Source organism: Macaca fascicularis, chromosome 12 (assembly GCF_037993035.2).
Source record: "Macaca fascicularis isolate 582-1 chromosome 12, T2T-MFA8v1.1".
In the NCBI taxonomy this organism is placed as follows: domain Eukaryota; kingdom Metazoa; phylum Chordata; class Mammalia; order Primates; family Cercopithecidae; genus Macaca; species Macaca fascicularis.
Window position 1 is genome coordinate 129646700 of NC_088386.1, and position 21658 is coordinate 129668357.

At 43.2% G+C, this 21658-nt stretch overlaps 4 protein-coding genes and 1 pseudogene across 4 annotated transcripts in view; all 5 read left to right on the top strand.

The window, feature by feature from the left end:
* UGT1A8 (UDP glucuronosyltransferase 1 family, polypeptide A8) overlaps window positions 1–21658 on the top strand; it is a 155745-nt gene that overhangs the window by 92244 nt on the left and 41843 nt on the right.
* Window positions 1–21658, top strand: part of UGT1A9 (UDP glucuronosyltransferase 1 family, polypeptide A9) — a 113863-nt gene that overhangs the window by 50362 nt on the left and 41843 nt on the right.
* UGT1A6 (UDP glucuronosyltransferase 1 family, polypeptide A6) overlaps window positions 1–21658 on the top strand; it is a 92713-nt gene that overhangs the window by 29212 nt on the left and 41843 nt on the right.
* Window positions 3500–5520, top strand: LOC135966642 (UDP-glucuronosyltransferase 1A3 pseudogene; annotated as a pseudogene).
* The window catches only part of UGT1A3 (UDP glucuronosyltransferase family 1 member A3), a 51102-nt gene continuing 41843 nt past the window's right edge, over window positions 12400–21658 (top strand). Inside the window, 1 exon segment of the mRNA NM_001350029.1 lies at window positions 12400–13266. Coding sequence (NP_001336958.1) covers window positions 12400–13266 — 867 coding nt within the window.

Genomic DNA, 21658 nt, shown 5'->3' on the forward strand with positions numbered 1-21658 from the left:
AAATTCTACTCAAGTTACAGTTTGGTTCTTAAATAGTTTTTGCTTTATACATAGTGATTAGATTGGTGAATATAGGTTTGAGACTTGTATTTTCTTCACATAGTTTGCTGTTATCATTAAATAATAATCCTTAAAATACATTTTCTCTGATACCAGTATTGCTACTCCTATGTTATTTTTTGAATCCCCATCTCTTTTAATTTGAAAATAATTTGTGTGCAAGTGGGTGGCTCACTCCTGTGATTTCCACCCTTTGGGAGACCGAGGGAGGGGGATTTCTTGAGCCCAGGAGTCTGAGAGCAGCCTGGGCAACATGCTGAGACTCCATCTCTACAAAAAAATAAAAAAATTATCCAGTTGTGTTGGCGCACATTTGTGGTCCCAGCTACTCGGGAGGCCGAGGCAGGAGGATCACTTGATCCCAGGAGGTGGAGGCTGCAGGAGGTGAAGGTATGCCATGTTCACTCCACCTCACTCCAGCCTGGGTGACAGAGCGAGGCCCCATCTCAAAAAAAAAATAAAAATGTATTTGGAATGTGAAAATCTTGTTTTAAAGTTTAGAAAACATTTTTTTAAATTCCAATATGAAAAGCTGGGTGCAGCGGCATGTGCCTGTGGTCCCAGCTACTTGGGAGGCTCAGGTGAGAGGATCATTGAGCTCAGGAGTTTCAGCTCCTGTGGTTTGTTGATTGACTGATTGATTGAAAACACACGAAAACCCAAAACGACTTTAATCTGATAATTTCTTTTAATGTCAGCATTCTGATTCTGTACATAATTGTGTTCTTTCCATTGAGTGTAAGCTCAATCCTTTAACAGAAATTTCCTTTTTCCTTCTTAATTTTGGAATTCCACAGCACTTTTCCATTTCCATGGAGACGCAGTGCAGCATCTTCAAGTCTCCAACTCTTACATCTGTCTCTTTCACTTGTAAGAGCCCTTGTGATTATATTGTCCCACCAGACATCCAGGATAATCTCCCCATGTCAAAACCCTTACTTAAATCACATCTGTAAAGTTTCTTTCACCTGTAATGGAACATATTCCCAGGTTTGAGCAACTACAGTGTAGATACTTTTGCGGGGCTGTAATTCTGCCTACTGCAGACACTAAGCTTAAAGTGAAATCCACATCTTATTCAAAGCTTGGAGGTTTTCCTCTATTTGGCCATTTAAATTTAATTTTTGTTCCTGTCCTCCATAGTCTTCTATTCTCCAGGCTTCAGAGCTATCAGCTTACCATTCAATTATCTCCCTTTCTCCTTATCTTCCTTTTTTTTTTATTTTTAAAAAACAATACTTTCAAAGAGCAAAAATTTTAGAATTTGATGAGGTTTATTCTAGTGAAGTTTTTATCGTTTGTACTTTTTGTACCCTAAGGATGCTTTGTCTACCTCAAGATATAGTTTTTATGTTCTCTTAAAAACATTAAAGGATTCCAGTTTGTATGTTTAGCTCTGTGAGATTGGCAGAGGGGAACTGGATCACTCAGGTCCGGCTTTTGGGATGCCTTTTTCTGTCTCTGGACTTTGCTGGGGTGACCTCACTGACACCCATGGCTTCAACCACCACATATGCTGATGGCTCCAAGTCTATCTGTGCAGCCCAGACCCCTCTTCATCTCCAGACCCTGGAAGCTGATGCCCTGGGCAGCTCCTCCTATTTCCCAGGCACCAGGAATGTGAGCTTCTCCCTCCCCACAGTCCTGCTCTCCCCAGCGCTCCCATGTCTCTGAAGGCACCACCATCTTCCAAGATACAAGGGCCTCCCCAGGGTCTAGGAGTGCCAGACATGTAACTAGAAATGAGATGGCATCACTGTCTAAATAAAACACCACTAGATGGAGATAGAACAGGGGAGCCCCTTGAATGTGGCAAGAGCACCCTCCCAGGCATGTTCTACCCTCATCCTGGGCTCATCAGGAGGGTGCTTAGGAGGCACACAGTTTTAAGGGGGTTGGAGGAATAGTTCAGAGGCTGAGATGTTGCACCCACAGCTGGGAATCCCTTTGTAGCGCTGTGAGTCCTCACAAATCCCCAGAAGTCGTCCTCCCCTGGGGAGTCATCAAGCCCTTACAGACCTGCCCTCTCTGTGCCATCCTGCATATGCCACCCTTGAGCTAGGTGTCCCTCTGATGGACACATCTATTCACTGCCTGTCCCATGGGTTCTGTCCAAAGGTGGAATCTGTTATTAATGTGGACTTCTAATGGAGGTAACTTCCTGCCTAAGGGAAGCCTCAGCCTCACCAGCAATGGCAGACACAGCCAGGCATGTAGACACAGAGGAAGTGAGATGGAAAGTGTGCCCAGCCCAGAGAGCCTGCCCACATCATCCTGGGGTGACCAGGACGAGGAAGCATCAGCAATCTTGCGAGCACACGAAGGAGTGACTTTCTGGAGCGGGACGAGCCTCATGGGCATGAGACCATTGTGAGTGCTCAGGGTCTCTCCCTTAGAAAGGCACACATTTAATTCTCCACCTTGAAATTTGACCTAGGGACCCCACAAATTCTGCAGCCCGTTCTGTTCTGGAGGAACCATTCTTATCAGAACTTGGTGCTGGATTGACTTGGAGAAAAGCCTGATCATAACCTTCAGGATGAAATAAAGGCCTGGATGAATGGACACTTTAGTCTCTAAGCAGACTTGCGGAAGACAGGAGCCTTCAGCATTCAGAAGAGGAATTCAGACTGTGCAAGATCTGAGGCCAGGCTCCAACTCCCCCTGGTCCCTTGGTGAGCAGGGAGCTCCCTGAACCCCTGTGGGTCCTTGCTAGGGTTGTCTTTCCCATGTGTGCTTTAGAAAGCAGCACATCTTATCCCATGGGATAGATGGAGAATTCTCAACAAAACCTTCCCAAGAATCCGATCATCACATCTTGAGCTCAGCCTTCCTGTAGCTTTTTAAAATATTGCCAGCCACTTCATAGAGAGTCCTCTTTCATCCTTGCAAGAAACATCCTTGTGTGAAAAAAGACCAAGACCAGATAGCCAGCCTCCCCAGTCCCTGCTAGAGAAAGCTGGCTTAGCAATGTTGTACCTTTTTTGGATGTTCTGTGTTACTCATATATGAGAAGAAAGAGTTTTAAGAGTTAGCAAATAGGGTCACATCCAGCAGAGAACATGTGGTTGGGGACTAGGGCAGTGGTGACTCCTCAGACCCCAGCTGCAGCCTGATAAACGTGGTTAACAGAGAAGTAGGAGGCAGTGACATGAAATGGGTGTTCACAGCCTTGTGTTGGGAATTGGATGAGAAACAAGAGCTTGAACTTGGATGTTCCCCAGAGTGAGCGCAGGGTCAGATGAGTTTTTCAAGATAGGAGTGATCGGTCTTTCCCAGGGTGGGGCCCATAATGAAAGGCAATGATAGATTAACGAACAGGTAATAAGTAACTGGAGGAGGGCACTCTGTCTTCCAATTACATGATGATTTGCTAGGTGGCTCAGTGACAAGGTAATTAAGGTGAAGGAAACAAACGTAGGAGGCACAGCGTGGGGTAGACAGTCAGCTGTTGATAGCTTCTGCTGAGATGGCCACAGGACTCCAGGTTCCCCTGCCACAGCTGGCCACAGGACTGCTGCTCCTCCTCAGTGTCCAGCCCTGGGCTGAGAGTGGAAAGGTGCTGGTGGTGCCCACTGATGGCAGCCACTGGCTCAGCATGCGGGAGGCCGTGCGGGAGCTCCATGCCAGAGGCCACCAGGCGGTGGTCCTCACCCCGGAGGTGAAAATGCACGTCAAAGAAGAAAACTTTTTCACCCTGACAACCTATGCCATTCCATGGACCCAGGATGAATTTGATCGTCTTGTGCTGGGCCACACTCAATGGTTCTTTGAAACAGAACATCTTCTGAAGAGATATTCTAGAAGTATGGCAATTATGAACAATATGTCTTTGGTCTTTCATAGGTCTTGTGTGGAGCTACTGCATAATGAGGCCCTGATCAGGCACCTGAATGCTACTTCCTTTGATGTGGTGTTAACAGACCCGGTTAACCTCTGTGGGGCGGTGCTAGCTAAGTACCTGTCGATTCCTACTGTGTTTTTTTTGAGGAACATTCCATGTGACTTAGACTTTAAGGGCACACAGTGTCCAAATCCTTACTCCTATATTCCTAAGTTATTAACAACCAATTCAGACCACATGACATTCCTGCAAAGGGTCAAGAACATGCTCTACCCTCTGGCCCTGTCCTACATTTGCCATGCTGTTTCTGCCCCTTATGCAAGCCTTGCCTCTGCGCTTTTTGAGAGAGAGGTGTCGGTGGTGGATCTTCTCAGCCATGCATCCGTGTGGCTGTTCCGATCGGACTTTGTGATGGACTACCCCAGGCCGATCATGCCCAACATGATCTTCATTGGGGGCATCAACTGTGCCAACAGGAAGCCACTATCTCGGGTCTGTATTGGTGCCTTCATCCAATCAATGTTCCAGGCAAAACACTTTTTAAAAAATGTATTTACTTACAAGTGCTTCCATATCTACTTATGTTTCTAAAGATTTTATTTTTGCTTCTTTGTCGTAACAGTCTTCAGTGAGACAAACTGTTAAGTGGTCTCTAGTAGTGTATTTCAGGTTTTCAGTGGTCACTGAGAGGAAGAAGAGGTACGGATAAGGGTCTATCAAAGGATGGGCAAGGACTGCTGTGACTCACGGACACTGTTTGTAAAGGCACCGTCTTCATGGTTGTGCATGTCCTTCAGTTGGGGAGGAGCAGGGACACTACATTCGGAACTGATCCATCCTGGGGTTTTTGGCTTGCCTGATTTTCAGTAGAAAGATGATGCAACAGTAAATTATAATTGTTGGCATGATAATTTTTCATGGTCCCATCTTGCCAAAGATAGAGAGGTGACCACCGGAGACCTAAGCACTCACAGGAAGTAGAAGTGTCAAAGAGGTTGACTCAGTTCAGTGGAAGTGGGACAGTGAAGGTGGGATGAATGTCTGTGATCAGAGAATGAAACATGGAGTTCAGTTTCCAGAGAAGGATCTGTGTTGACAGAAGTTTTTCTGACCAGGAGTTGGGGGTCTGGTGTATGATGTGGGGACATCGTAGAGTTGGGAAGGTACAGTGAAGGTTGCATGTCAAAAGGGCCTTCTTCTACTTGTAATGCTGAAATTATCAAGAGAGGGTGGAAGGGACTAGGGAGGAGATAAGACTGTGAACCTATAAGCCCAGTGAAGCTGGGACCAGTGATGAATGGACATCTGTCCAAGAAGGAAAGGGTTTCTCTGGAGGGGCTGAGCACATCACCAAACCCACCCTATCCCACTCCAAGTTTCTATAGTGAGATCTATTCTTTTTCCAAAAATGTCAGAGGCAGCTTTCATTAACCCAGAGTATTTGGGTTTCATTGAGATAGTACTTTGGGAGCTGAGAAACCAAATTCACTCACCAATGAGTTTGGTTCTGAATCCATTGAGAGAGCCATGCTTTTTTTTTTTCTTGAGACTGAGTCTCACCCTGTAGCCCAGGCTGGAGGGCAGTGGCCCCATCTCAGCTCACTGCAGCCCCACCTCCCAGGTTTAAGAGATTCTCCTGCCTCAGCGTCCTGAGTGGCTGGGACTACAGGCACATGCCACCACTCCTGGCTTTTTTTTTTTTTTTTTTTTTTACTAGAGACAAGGTTTTGCCATGTTAGCCAGGCTGGTCTTGAACTCCTGACCTCAGGTGATCTGCCTGCCTCAGCCTCCCAAAGTGCTTGGATTACAGGTATGAGCCACCGTACCCAGAGAGGAAACCATCTTTCTTGTGAGAGAACTGAGCCCTTTTTTTGTCATATTCACTGAATTTATATGAACTTCCATGAGTTTAGGTCCTTTGTATTCTTATTTCTGTACTTCTTTTTATTAGTGTAGGTATTATTGCAAAGGACGCTAAACTTTATTTTTGTTTTTGATCAAACCACAAGGTATTTGTTCTACTGGTTTTCTTTTCCCCTTGTGCAATGTAGTTACTGAGCTGTAAAAAATATATATGTTCTTTAGATTTGTAAAAATGTAGAAAATTAGGAAGACATTTGAATAGTGACTGACCCTTTTCTTCTGGTTTTTCACTATGAATATGTTCTTTAGACTGAACTGCACTGGCTCAAATCTTCCCTCTCATTTTTCTAGCTATGTGACCTAGGACAGGTACCCTAACCATTGTAGTTTTAATGTTGTTACAGAGAGCACCCAATAAATATTATCTGTTATCATTATTATTATTTTAGTTTTATTGCATTTATTTTAAGCTGAATTTATTCCAGAGCCAGAGGCATTTTTTTTTCTTCAGTTTCTTCTGGGATATCTTTTTCTCCTGTGCAACCTCATCCTCAGGTTTAGGAACAATTTGTTCCTTATCAGTAAAAATCATCTTGATATGGCAGTGGGGGTCATGTAAGGGTTAATCTGATAATGAGCTCTGCAAGACCCATGGCTCATTTGGATGCTTTGTTTACTTGGATATGCTTAATGATGAGAGAATCTGCACCTAAACCCTGACATTCAGCATTATTCTTTGCATTTTGAAGCATGTGCATCTAAAATCCAGCACCCTATTTGGGTCACCGGCCCTGTGTCCAGCCCCACTGTTCGTCCCTGGGCACGTTGCCAGCCCCTCCATTGCAACATCGAAATGGTACACACTGCTTCCGTAAAGTGACAACTTTCAGACACTTGGTGGCTCTTTGTATATGCATATACTTGATGGCCTGGGTAGTTTCACGAATGTCCTTTAAGTGAATGGGAAAACTGAAACCTCTTGATTTGCTTAATTTTGTGGTGTTTCTGGGTCAAGTGAATAAAGAAGAATTTTCACAGATCACCTTAGGCCTCTTAGAGGAAGAACTGTCATCATCATTACTAGAGTTTAAAAGACTCCTGCAGAACAAGGTGTTTCACCTGGAGACCTTTGCCACGTTCATGCCAATTTACTGAGTGCATGAAAGATCATTTATACCAAAATCTTTATCATGTGTTATCTGTGATAGGCATGCCATTATCATTTTTATTACATTAATTTCCTTGTTATTTTGTCACCCTTACTTACTTGGTTTGGTTGACCCTCAGATTTGAAATTTTTCTGCAAATATCCAAGACCACAGTTGAAATCTTATGTTTTTTCTCCCTCTCTTTCTCCTTGATTTAGAGTTTATGATAGGTTGAATTATTTGATTGGTCTTCTCAAAGAAATAACTGTGGAATTTGTATATTCATTTTACTGTTTCATTTTCTGTTTCATTAATTGCAGCTTATTTTTGCCTTAATGATTTCATCCTAGTTTCTTTTGGTTAATTTGTAGCTGCTTTTGTAACTGCGTTAGAGGAATGTTACGTTTCTTTACATTTGATTTTCCTTAATGAAATATTGAGGGCTCTGAGTAAAACTTTTTCTATGTCCCTTAGGTTTTGGTAAAAATTGCTGTTCTTTTCACTGCTTTTAGATAATTTAAATATCAGTTTTAAAATTTCACCTTTGATGCAGTGACTGTCCGTAATGAGTCTGTTTCCTAATTCTGATATTGTTAATAATTTTGTAGTCATCTCCCTCTTATTTTTTCTAGTTATTTTGGATTATAATAAGAATGTTTCTTGTGAAGAGACTACTTAAAAAAATTCTTAATAGGTTACCTTGACGGTCTAATACAGAATTGTCCAATAGAAATATAATGTAAGCCACATACATAATTTAAACTTTTCTGGTGGGCATGTTAGAAACCAGCAAAAAAGAAACCGCTGAAATTAATTTGAATAATGCATTTTATTTAGCCAGATGTATCCCAAATATTATCCTTTCAACATGTGTTCAATATGAGATTATGACTTAACTATTTGACATAGTTTTTTTCTTGTTAAGTCTTCAGAATCTAGCGTATGTCTGACACAGCATATCTCCATTTGGAATAGCCACATTTCAAGTGCTCCGTAGTCCTATGCAGTTAGTGACAACAATATGGTCAATGTTTATAAATGTTCCGTGGACACAACTACAATTCTATCTTTTCGATTTTTTTTTTTTTTTTTCGGACTGAGTCTCGCTCTGTCGCCCAGGTTGAAGTGCAGTGGCACGATCTCAGCTCACTGCAAGCTCCGCCTCCCGGGTTCATGCCATTCTCCTGCCTCAGCCTCCCGAGTAGCTGGGCCTACAGGCGCCAGGATGGTCTCGATCTCCTGACCTCATGATCCGCCCGTCTTGGCCTCCCAAAGTGCTGGGATTACAGGCTTGAGCCACCCCTCCCGGCCTTTTCTTCTTTTTTGAGAATGAGTCTCGCTCTGTTTCCCAGGCTGGAGTGCAGTGGTGGAATCTCGGCTCATTGCAACTTCTACCTCCCACGTTCAACTGATTCTCCTGCCTCAGCCTCCCAAGTAGCTGGGACTACAGGTGCACAGCACCATGCTCAGCTATTTTTTTAATTTTTAAAAATTTTTTGTGGAGATGGGCTTTCATCATGTTGGCCAGACTGGTCTCAAACTCCTGACCTCTAGTGATTCACTAGCCTCGACCTCCCAAAGTGCTGGGATTACAGGCGTGTGCCACCACACTGGGCCAATTTTTCTGTCTTTTAAATGACGCTCTACTGATCCTGCCCAATTCTGGGAAGGATGTCTTTTAAAAAAATCCCCTTACATAACAAATTCTGCTCCAGTTATATTTTGGTACTTGAATAGTTTTTGCTTTATACGTAGTGATTAGATCGGTGCATGTAGGTTTGAGACTTGTATTTTCTTCACATAGTTTGCTGTTATCATTAAATAATAACCCTTAAAATCCATTTTATCTGATACCAGTATTGCTACTCCTATGTTATTTTTTTAAATTCTCCATCTCTTTTCATTTAAAAATGATTTGTGTGCAGGTGGGTTGCTCATACCTGTAATTTCAACTCTTTGCAAGACTGAGGCAGGAGGATTGTTTGAACCCAGAAGTCTGAGAGCAGCCTGGGCAACATGCTGAGACTCCATCTCTACAGAAAACCAAAAAATTATCCAGTTGCGATGGCACATGCCGGTGGTCCCAGCCACTCAGTAGACTGAGGCAGGAGGATCACCTGATCTCAGGAGGTGGAAGCTGCAGTGTGCCATGTTCATGCCACCTCACTCCAGCCTGAGTGACAGAGCGAGGCCCCATTTCAAAAAAATAAAAATTTCTTTGGCATGTGGAATCTTTTTTTTTTTTTTTTTTGAGACGGAGCCTCGCTCTGTCGCCCAGCCCAGGCTGGAGTGCAGTGGCGCGATCTCGGCTCACTGCAAGCTCCGCCTCCCAGGTTCACGCCATTCTCCTGCCTCAGCCTCCCGAGTAGCTGGGACTACAGGCGCCCACAACCGCGCCCGGCTAATTTTTTTATATTTTTAGTAGAGACGGGGTTTCACCGTGGTCTCGATCTCCTGACCTTGTGATCCGCCCGCCTCGGCCTCCCAAAGTGCTGGGATTACAGGCGTGAGCCACCGCGCCCGGCCTGCATGTGGAATCTTGTTTAAAAAGTTTAGAAAACATATTTTAAAACTCCAATATGAAAAGCTGGGTGCGGTGGCATGCGCCTGTGGTCCCAGTTACTTGGGAGGCTCAGGTGGGAGGATCACTGAGCTCAGGAGTTTCAGTACCTGTGTTTTTTATTTATTTATTTATTTATTTAAAACACAACAAAAACCAAAATTGCTTCAATCTCATAGTTTCTTTTGATGTCGGCATTCTGATTGTCTGTTCCTAATTTTGTTCTTTCTACTGAATGTAAGCTCCATGCCTTTAACAGAAATTTCCTTTTTCCTTATTCATTTTGGAATTTCATGGTACTTTTCCATTTTTAGGGAGATGCAGTGCAGCGTCTTCAAGTCTCCCACTCTTACGCCTGTCTCTTTCACTTGTAAGAGCCCTTGTGATTACATCGTCCCACCCAGACATCCAACTCAAACCCTTAATTTAATCAGATCTGTGAAGTCTCTTCCATCTGTAACAGAACATATTCCAAGGTTTGAGGAACTACAATGTAGATACTTTTGCGGGGCTGTGATTCTGCCTACCGCAGACACTAAGCTTAAAGTGAAACCCACATCGTATTCAAAGCTAGGAGATTTTCCTCTATTTGGCCATTTAAATTTTTCTTCCTATCTTCCATAGAGTTCTATTCTCCAGCCTTCAGAGCTATCAGCTTACCATTCAATTATCTCCTTTTCTCCTAATCTTCCTTTTTTAATTTTTAAAAAGCAATACCTTTCAAAGAGCAAAAGTTTTAGATTTTGATGAGGTTCATTCTAGCAAGTTTCACCGTTTGTAGTTTTTGTACCCTAAGGAATCTTTATTTACTCCAAGATGTGAAGATTTGTTTCTGTCTTCTCTTACAAACGTTAAAGGATTCCAGTTTGTATGTTTAGCTCTGTGAGATTGGCAGAGGGGAACAAGACCACACAGGTCAGTCTTTTGGGATGGCTTTTTCTGTCTCTGGACTTTGCTGGGGTGACCTCACTGACACCCATGGCTTCAACCACCACATATGCTGATGGCTCCAAGTCTATCTGTGCAGCCCAGACCCCTCTTCATCTCCAGACCCTGGAAGCTGATGCCTTGGGCAGCTCCTCCTGTTTCCCAGGCACCAGGAGCTCCTCCCTCCCCATAGTTCTGCTCTCCTCAGGTCCCCCTAGGTCTCTGGAGTACCACCATCTTCCAAGGTACATGGGCCTCCCCAGAGTCTGGGAGTCCCACACATGTGACAAGAATCAGATGACTTCGCTGTCTAAATAAAACACCACTACTTGGAGGTAGAACACAGGAGCCCATGAATGTGGGAAGAGCACCCTCCCAAGCGTGTTCCACCCTTCACCTGGGCTCACCAGGAGGGTGCTTAGGAGGCATATAGTTTTAAGGGGGTTGGAGGAATAGTTCAGAGGCTGAGATGTTGCACCCATAGCTGAGAATCCCTTTCTAGTGCTCTATGTCCTTACAACTCCCCAGGAATCATCCTCTACTGGAGAGTTCCTAAAGCCCTTGCAGACCTGCCTTCTCTGTGCCATCCTGAGTGTGCTGCCCTTGAGCTGGGTATCCCCCTGGTAGATGCTTCCATTCACTGCCTGTCCCATGGGTTCTGTCCAAACGTGGAATATGTTATGAATGTGGACTTCTCATGGGAGTAACTTTCTCCCTAAGGGAAGCCTCAGCCTCACCAGCAATGGCAGACACGGCCAGGCAAGAAGACACAGAGGCAGTGAGATAGAAAGTGCCCACCCCAGAGAGCCTGCCCACATCATCCTGAGGCGACCAGGACAGGAGGCATCAGCAATCTTCGAGCACATGCAGGAGTGACTTTCTGGAGCAGGACGAGCCTCATGGGCATGAGACCCCTGGTCTCTCCCTTAGAAAGGCACACATTTAATTCTCCATCTTGAAATTTGACCTAGGGCCCCCACAAATTGTGCAGCCCGTTCTGTTCTGGAGGAACCATTCTTATCAGAACTTGGTACTAGATTGACTTGGAGAAAAGCCTGATCATAACCTTCAGGATGAAATAAAGGCCTGGATGAATGGACACTTTAGTCTCTAAGCAGACTTGCAGAAGACAGGAGCCTTCAGCATTCAGAAGAGGAATTCAGACTGTGCAAGATCTGAGGCCAGGCTCCAGTTAACCCGGGTCCCTTGGTGAGCAGGGAGCTCCCTGAACCCACCGTGGGTCCTTGCTAGGGTTGTCTTTCCCATGTGTGCTTTAGACAGCAGCACATCTTATCCCATGGTGTAGATGGAGAAGTCTCAACAAAGCCTTCCCAAGAATCTGATCATCACATCTTGAGCTCAGCCTCCCTGCAGCTTTTTATATATTGACAGCCACTTCAGAGAGAGTCCTCTTTGATCCTTACAATAAATATCCTGCTGCAAAAAATGACCAAAACCAGATAGCCAGCCTCCCCAGTCCCTGCTAGAGAAAGTTTGCTTAGCAATGTTGTCTGTTTCTTGGATGTGCTGTGTTACTTATACATGAGAAGAAAGAGTTTTAAGGGTTAACAAATAGGGTCATCCAGCTGAGAGCATATGATTAGGGACCAGGGCAATGCTGACTCCTCAGACCTCAGCTGCAGCCTGATAAACGTAGTTAACAGAGAAGTAGGAGGCAGTGACATGAAATGGTTGTTCACAGCCTTGTATTGAGAATTGGATAAGAAACAAGAGCATAAACTTGGATGTTCCCCAGAGTGAGCGCAGGGTCAGATGAGTTTTTCAAGATAGGCATGATTGGTCTTTTCCAGTTTGGGGCCCACAGTGAAAAACAATGATAGATTAATGGTTAATAATTAACTGGAGGAGGGCACTCTGTCTTCCAATTATGTGTTGATTTGCTAGGTGGCTCAGTGACAAGGTAATTAAGATGAAGAAAGCAAAGGTAGGATGCACAGCATGGGGTGGACAGTCAGCTGTCAGTGGCTTCTGCCGAGATGGCCACAGGACTCCAGGTTCCCCTGACGCGGTTGGCCACAGGACTGCTGCTCCTCCTCAGTGTCCAGCCCTGGGCTGAGAGTGGGAAGGTGCTGGTGGTGCCCACTGATGGCAGCCACTGGCTCAGCATGCGGGAAGCCGTGCGGGAGCTCCATGCCAGAGGCCACCAGGCAGTGGTCCTCACCCCGGAGGTGAAAATGCACGTCAAAGAAGAGAACTTTTTCACCCTGACAACCTATGCCATTCCATGGACCCAGGATGAATTTGATCGTTTTGTGCTGGGCCACACTCAATGGTTCTTTGAAACAGAACATCTTCTGAAGAGATATTCTAGAAGTATGGCAATTATGAACAATATGTCTTTGGTCTTTCATAGGTCTTGTGTGGAGCTACTGCATAATGAGGCCCTGATCAGGCACCTGAATGCTACTTCCTTTGATGTGGTGTTAACAGACCCGGTTAACCTCTGCGGGGCGGTGCTAGCTAAGTACCTGTCGATTCCTACTGTGTTTTTTTTGAGGAACATTCCATGTGACTTAGACTTGAAGGGCACACAGTGTCCAAATCCTTACTCCTATATTCCTAAGTTACTAACGACCAATTCAGATCACATGACATTCCTGCAAAGGGTCAAGAACATGCTCTACCCTCTGGCCCTGTCCTACATTTGCGATGCTGTTTCTGCTCCTTATGCAAGCCTTGCCTCTGAGCTTTTTGAGAGAGAGGTGTCGGTGGTGGATCTTCTCAGCCATGCATCCGTGTGGCTGTTCCGAGGGGACTTTGTGATGGACTACCCCAGGCCAATCATGCCCAACATGGTCTTCATTGGGGGCATCAACTGTGCCAACAGGAAGCCACTATCTCAGGTCTGTGTTGGTGCCTTCATCCAATCAAAGTGCCAGGCAAAACACTTTTTTTAAAAATGTATTTACTTACAATTGCTCCCATATCTATCTTTCCAAAGATTTCATTTCTGCTTCTCATTGTCATGATAGCCTTCAGTGAGATAAACTGTTAAGTGGTCTCTAGTAGTGTATTTCAGGTTTTAAATGGTCGCTGCAAGGAAGAAGTAGACAAGAATGTTTGTCAAAGGATGGACAAGGACTGGTGTGACTCGTGGAGACTGTTGGTTTGTAAAGGCACCATCTTCATGGTTGTGCATGTCCTTCAGCTGGGCAGGAACAGGGACATTACGTTTGGAACTGATCCATCCTGGATTTTTTGCTTGTGTGATTTTCAGGGGAAAGATGATGCAACAGCAAATTACAATTGTTGACATAATAATTTTTAGTGGTCCCATCTTGCGAAAGATAGAGAGGTGACTACAGGAGATCTAAGCACTCACAGGAACTAGAAGTGTCAAAGAGGTTGACTCAGTTCAGTGGAAATGGTGCAATTAAGTTGGGATGGATGTCTGTGATTAGAGAGTGACACATGAAGTTCAGTTTCCAGACAGGGATCTGTGCTGACAAAAGATTTTCTGGTCGGGATTTGGGATCTGGTGCATGATGTGGGGACATCTCAGAGTTTGGTAGGCACAGTGATGGTTGCATCTCAAATGAGTCTTCTACTTGGAATGCTGAAATTATCAAGAAGTGGTGGAAGGGGCTAGGGAGGAGATAAGACTGTGTATCTATAAGCCCAGTAAAGCTGTGGACAGTGATGAATGGACATGTGTCCAAGAAGGGAAGCGTTTCTCAGGAGAGGCTCATCACATCACCAAATCCACCCTATCCCACTCCATGTTTCTATAATGGGATCTACTCCTTTACTAAAAATTTCACAGGCAGCCTTCATTAATCCAGAATATTTGGGTTTCATTGAAATGGTACTCTGGGAGCTGAATATTGTTTCTTTTTACTTGGTGTGCCATGTACGTCATGAGAGAATTCAGCCTTTTTATTTCATATTCACCGAATGTATATGAACTTCCATGACTTTAGATCCTTTTGTATTCTTATTTCCGTACTTCTTTTTATTAACATAGGTATTATTGCAAAAGACTCTAAGCTTAATTTTTCTTTTTGATCAAACCACATGATGATTTTTTCATTGGTGGTTTTCCCCCTTATGCAATGTAGGTATTCAATTATAAAATATGTATTTATTAGGTTTGTAAAAATGTTGAAAAGTGGGATGGCATTTAAATAGTGACTGTTGCCCTTTTCTTCCAGTTTTTCTTTCTTTCTTTCTTTTTTATCATTATACTTTAAGTTCCAGGATACAACGTGCACAACGTGCAGGTTTGATACATAGGTATACATGTGCCATGTTGGTTTGCTGCACCTATCAACATCAACTCGTCATTCACATTATATATTTTTCCTGATGCTATCCCTCCCCCGGTTCCCCACCCCCAAACAGGCCCCAGTGTGTGATGTTCCCTGGCCTGTGTCCAGTGTTCTCATTGTTCAATTCCCACCTATGAGTGAGAACATGCAGTGTTTGGTTTTCTGTCCATGTGATAGTTTGCTGAGAATGATGGTTTACAGCTTCATCCATGTCCCTGCAAAGGACATGAACTCATCCTTTTTTATGGCTACATAGTAATCCATAGTGTATATATGCCACATTTTCTTAATCCAGTCTATCATTGATGGACATTTGGGTTGGTTCCAGGTCTTTGCTATTGTGAATAGTGCCACAATAAACATACGTGTGTGTGTGTGTCTTTAGAGTAGCATCATTTATAGTCCTTCGGGTATATACCCAGTAATGGTATTGCTGGGTCAAGTGGTATTTCTAGTTCTAGATCCTTGAGGAATCGCCACACTGTCTTCCACAATGGTTGAACTAATTTATACTCCCACCAACAGGGTAAAAGGGTTCCTATTTCTCCACATCCTCTCCAGCATCTGTTGTTTCCTGACTTTTTAATGATCACCATTCTAACTAGCGTGAGATATCACATTGTGATTTTGATTTGCATTTCTCTGATGACCAGGGATGATGAGCATTTATTCATGTGTCTTTTGACTGCATAAGTGTCTTCTTTTGCAAAGTGTCTGTTCATATCCTTTGCCCACTTTTTGATGTTTTTTTTTTTTCTCTCTTATAAATGTGTTTGAGTTATTTGTAGGTTCTGGATATTAGCCCTTTGTCAGATGGGTAGATTGCAAAAATTTTCTACCATTCTGTAGGTTGCCTGTTCACTCTGATAGTAGTTTCTTTTGCTGTGGAGAAGCTCTTTAGTTTAATTAGATCCCATTTGTCTATTTTGGCTATTGTTGCCATTGCTTTTGGTGTTTTAGTCATGAAGTCCTTGCCCATGCCTACGTCCTGAATGATATTGCCTAGGTTTTCTTCTAGGGTTTTTATGGTTTTAGGTCTAACATTTGAGTCTTTAATCCATCTGGAATTAGTTTTTGTATAAGGTGTAAGGAAGGGATCCACTTCCAGCTTTTTACATGTGGCTAGCCAGTTTTCCCAGCACCATTTATTAAATAGGGAATCCTTTCCCCATTTCTTGTTTTTGTCAGGTTTGTCAGAGATCAGATGGTTGTAGATGTGTGGTGTTATTTCTGAGCCCACTGTTCTGTTCCATTGGTTTATATATCTTTTTTGGTACCAGTACCATGCTGTTTTGGTTACTGGAGCCTTATAGTATAGTTTGAAGTCAGGTAGCATGATGCCTCCAGTTTTGTTCTTTTGGCTTAGGATTGTCTTGGCAATGCAGGCTCTTTTTTGATTCCATATGAACTTTAAACTAGTTTCTTCCAATTTTGTGAAGGATGTCATTGGTAGCTTGATGGGGATGGCATTGAATCTATAAATTACCTTGGGCAGTATGGCCATTTTCATGATATTGATTCCTTCCATGAGCATGGAATGTTCTTCCATGTGTTTGTGTCCTCTTTTATTTCATTGAGCAGTGGTTTGTGGTTCTCCTTGAAGAGGTCCTTCACATCTCTTTTAAGTTGCATTCCTAGGTGTTTCATTCTCTTTGTAGCAATTGTGAATGGGAGTTCACTCATGATTTGGCTCTCTGTTTGCCTGTTATTGGTGTATAGGAATGCTTGTGATTTTTGCACATTGATTTTGTATCCTGAAACTTTGCTGAAGTTGCTTATCAACTTGAGATTTTGGGCTGAGATGATGGGGTTTTCTAAATATACAATCATGTCATCTGCGAACAGTGAAAATTTGACTTCCTCTTTTCCTAATTGAATACTCTCTATTTATTTCTCTTGCCTGATTGCCCTGGCCAGAACTTCCAACAGTATGTTGAATAGGAGTGGTGGTAGAGGGCATCCTTGTCTTGTGCCGGTTTTCAAAGGGAATGCTTCCAGTTTTTGCCCATTCAGTATGATATTGGCTGTGGGTTTGTCATAAATAGCTCTTATTATTTTGAGATACATTCCATCAATACCTAGTTTATTGCAAGTTTTTAGCATGAAGGGATATTGAATTTTGTCGAAGGCCTTTTCTGCATCTATTGAAATAATCATGTGGTTTTGTCATTGGTTCTGTTTATGTGATGGATTACGTTTATTGATTTGCATATGTTGAACCAGCCTTGCATCTGAGGGATAAGGCCAACTTGATCGTGGTGGATAAGCTTTTCAATGTGCTGCTGGATTTGGTTTGCCAGTATTTTATTGATGATTTTTGCATTGATGTTCATCAGGGATATTGGTCTAAAATTCTCTTTTTTTGTTGTTGTGTCTCTACCAACCTTTGGTATCAGGATGATGCTGGCCTCAGAAAATGAGTTAGGGAGGATTCCCTCTTTTTCTATTGATTGGAATAGTTTCAGAAGGAATGGTACCAGCTCCTGTTTGTACTTCTGGTAGAATTCGGCTGTGAATCCATCTGGTCCTGGACTTTTTTTCATTGGTAGGCTATTAATTATTGCCTCAATTTCAGAGCCTGTTATTGGTCTATTCAGAGGTTCAACTTCTTCCTGTTTTCGTCTTGCAAGGGTGTATGTGTCCAGGAATTTATCCATTTCTTCTAGATTTTCTAGTTTATTTGCATTGAGGTGTTTATAGTATTCTCTGATGGTAGTTTGTGTTTCCATGGGATCAGTGGTGATATCCCCTTTATCATTTTTATTGCATCTATTTTATTCTTCCCTCTTTTCTTCTTTATTAGTCTTACTAGTGGTCTATCAATTTTGTTGATCTTTTCAAAAAACCAGCTCCTGGATTCGTTGATTTTTTTTTGAAGGGTTTTTTTGTGTCTCTATCTCTTTCAGTTCTGCTCTGATCTTAGTTATTTCTTCCCTTCTGCTAGATTTTGAATTTGTTTGCTCTTGCTTCTCTAATTCTTTTAATTGTGATGTTAGCGTGTCAATTTTAGATCTTTCCTGCTTTCTCCTGTGGGCATTTAATGCTATAAATTTCCCTCTACACACTGCTTTAAATGTGTCCCAGAGATTCTGGTTGTGTCTTTATTCTCACTGGTTTCAGGGAACATCTTTATTTCTGCCTTCACTTCGTTATTTACCCAGTAGTCGTTCAGGAGCAGGTTGTTCAGTTTCCATGTAGTTGTGCCATTTTGAGTGAGTTTCTTAATCTAGAGTTCTAATTTGATTCCACTGTGGTCTGAGAGACAGTTTGTTGTGATTTCTGTTCTTTTACATTTGCTGAGGAGTGCTTTACTTCCAATTATATGGTCAATTTTAGGATAAGTGCAGTGTGGTGCTGCGAAGAATGTATATTCTGTTGACTTGGGGTGGAGAGTTCTATAGATGTCTGTTAGTCTGCTTGGTGCAGAGCTGAGTTCAAGTCCTGGATATCCTTGTTAACCTTCTGTCTCATTGATCTGTCTAATATTGACAGTGGGGTGTTAAAGTGTCCCATTATTATTGTGTGGGAGTCTAAGTCTCTTTGTAGGTCTCTAAGAACTTGCTTTATGAATCCAGGTGCTCCTGTATTGGGTGCATATATATTTAGAATGGTAAGCTCTTCTTGTTCAATTGCTGCCTTTACCATATGTATGGCCTTCTTTGTCTCTTTTGATTTTTGTTGGTTTAAAGTCTGTTTCATCGAGACTAGGATTGCAACCCCTGCCTTTTTTTTTTTTTTCTTTCTATTTGCTTGGTAGATCTTCCTCCATCCCTTTTTTTTTTTTTTTTTTTTTTTGAGACGGAGTCTCGCTGTGTCTCCCAGGCTGGAGTGCAGTGGCGTGATCTCGGCTCACTGCAAGCTCCGCCGCCCGGGTTCCACCTCCATCCCTTTATTTTGAGCCTGTGTGTGTCTCTGCACATGAGATGGGCCTCCTGAATACAGCACACTGATGGGCTTTGACTCTTTATCCAATTTGTCAGTCTGTGTCTTTTAATTGGGGTATTTAGCCCATTTACATTTAAGGTAAATATTGTTATGTGTTAATTTGATTCTGTCATTATGATGGTAGCTGATTATGTTACCCGTTAATTGATGCAGTTTCTTCACAGCATCAATCGTCTTTACAATTTGGCATGTTTTTGCAGTGGCTGGTACCAGTTGTTTCTTTCCATGTTTAGTGCTTCCTTCAGGAGCTCTTGTAAGGTAGGCCTGGTGGTGACAAAATCTCTCAGCATTTGCTTGTCTGTAAAGGATTTTATTTCTCCTTCACTTATGAAGCTTAGTTTGACCGGATGTGAAATTCCAGGTTGAAAATTCTTTTCTTTAAGAATGTTGAATATTGGCCCCCACTGTCTTCTAGCTTGTAGGGTTTCTGCAGAGAGATCTGCTGTTAGTCTGATGGGCTTCCCTTTGTGGGTGACCCGACCTTTCTCTCTGGCTGCCCTTAACATTTTTTCCTTCATTTCAACCTTGGTGAATTTGACAATTATGTGTCTTGGGGTTGTTCTTCTTGAGAAGTATCTTTGTGGTGTTCTCTGTATTTCCTGAATTTGAATGCTGCCCTGCCTTGCTAGGTTGGGGAAGTTCTCCTGGATACTATCCTGAAGAGTGTTTTCCAACTTGTTTCCATTCTCCCCATCACTTTCAGGTACACCAATCAAATGTAGATTTGGTGTTTTCACATAGTCCCATATTTCTTGTAGGCTTTGCTTGTTTCTTTTTACTCTTTTTTCTCTAATGTAGTCTTCCTGCTTTATTTCATTAATTTAATCTTCAGTCACTGATACCCTTTATTCCACTTGATCTAATTGACTATTGAAGCTTGTGCATGTGTCACGAAGTTCTCATGCCATGGTTTTCAGCTCCTTCAGGTCATTTAAGGTCTTCTCTACACTGTTTATTCTAGTTAGCCATTCGTCTAACCTTTTTGCAAGGTTTTTAGCTTCCTTGTGATAGGTTCAAACATTCTCCTTTAGCTTGGAGAAGTTTGTTATTACAAAACTTCTGAAGCCTACTTCTGTCAACTTGTCAAAGTAATCCTCCATCCAGCTTTGTTCCATTGCTGGCAATGAGCTGCAATTCTTTGGAGGAGAAGAGGCACTATGGTTTTTAGAATTTTCAACTTTACTGCTCTAGTTTCTCCCCATCTTTGTGGTTTTATCTACCTTTGGTCTTTGATGTTGGTTAACTATAGATGGGGTTTTGGTGTAGATGTCCTTTTTGTTGATGTTTATACTATTCCTTTCTGTTGTTAGTTTTCCTTCTAACAGTCAGGTCCCTCAGCTGCAGGTCTGTTGGAGTTTGCTGGAGGTCTACTGCAGGCACTGTTTGTATGGGTATCACTAGCTAAGGCTGCAGAACAGCAAATATTGCAGAACAGCAAATATTGCTGCCTGATCCCTTCTCTGGAAGCTTCATACCAAAGGGGCACCCACCTATATGAGGTGCCTGTCAGCTCCTACTGGGAGATATTTCCCAGCCAGGCTACACAGGGGTCAGGTAACCACTTGAGGAGGCAGTCTGTCCTTTCTCAGAGCTCAAATGCCATACTGGGAGAACCACTGCTCCCTTCAGAGCTGTCAGACAGGAATGTTTAAGCCTGCAGACATTGTCTGCTGCCTTTTGTTCAGATATGCCCTGCCCACAGAGGTGGAGTCTATAGAGGCAGTAGGCCTTGCTGAGCTGTGGTGGGCTCAGCTCAGTTTAAGTTTCTCGGCTGCTTTGTTTACCTACTCGAGCCTCAGCAATGGCAGACAACCCTCCCCCAGCCAGGCTGCTGCCCTGCAGTTCAATCTCAGACTGCTGCACTAGCAGTGAGCAAGACTCCATGGGCGTGGGAGCCACTGAGCCAGGCAAGGGAGAGAATCTCCTTTTCTGCTGGTTAATAAAACCTTGGGAAAAGCACAGTATTTGGGCAGCAGTGTCCCATTTTTCCGGGTACAGTCTGTCACAGCTTCCCTTGTCTAGGAAGGGGAAATCCCTCACCCTCTTGCACTTCCTAGGTGAGGTGATGCCCCGCCCTGCTTCAGCTCACCCTCAGTGGGCTGCACCCACTATACAAACAGTCCCAATGAGATGAACCAGGTACCTCAGTTAGAAATGCAGAAATCACCCGTCTTCTGCGTCGATCATGCTGGGAGCTGCAGACTGGAACTGTTCCTATTTGGCCACTGGTGTTGAAGTTTCCATTCTCCTCCGCGATACCTCCTTTTTTTCCCCCTTTTCTCTTACAGTTTTTCAATTTGAACATATTCTCTAGGGTTAACTACATTGCTCAAATATTCACTGTCATCTCAGTGGAGCAGAACAAATTGGGAACTGTGGTACAGATCACTCTTGCTATGCCCCTTAGAGAATTCCACATTAACAAGGCTAATTTTCGAGTGTGGTAAAGAACAGGCTAATGTATTTAATAGTGAATCCATTGATTGTTTCCCAGCATGAGGTCACACCAGATTTAACATGGTTTGGCTCTGTGTCCCTCACCAAATCTCAACTTGAATTGTAATCCCCATAATCCCCACGTGTTGAGGATGGGACCTGGTGGGAGATGATTGGATCATGGGGGCAGTTTTCCACCTGCTGCCCTCATCGTAGTGAATTCTTATGAGATCTGATGGTTTTATAAGGAGCCCTTATCCCTTCACTTGCAAGCTCTTCGTCTCTCTTTCTTGCTTGCCACTGTATAAGACATGGCTTTGCGTCTCTCTCACCTTCTGCCAGGATTATAAGTTTCCTGAGGCCCCCACAGCAACATGGAACTGTGAGTCAATTAAAACTCTTTCCTTTATAAATGACCCAGTCTTGGGTTTGTCTTTATAGCAGTGTGAGAATGGACTAATACAGTAAATTGGTGCCATGGAGAGTGGGGTACTGCTATAAAGATACTTGAAAATGTGCAAGTGACTTTGGAACTGGGTAACAGGCAGAGGTTGGAACAGTTTGGAGAGCTCAGAAGAAGACAGGA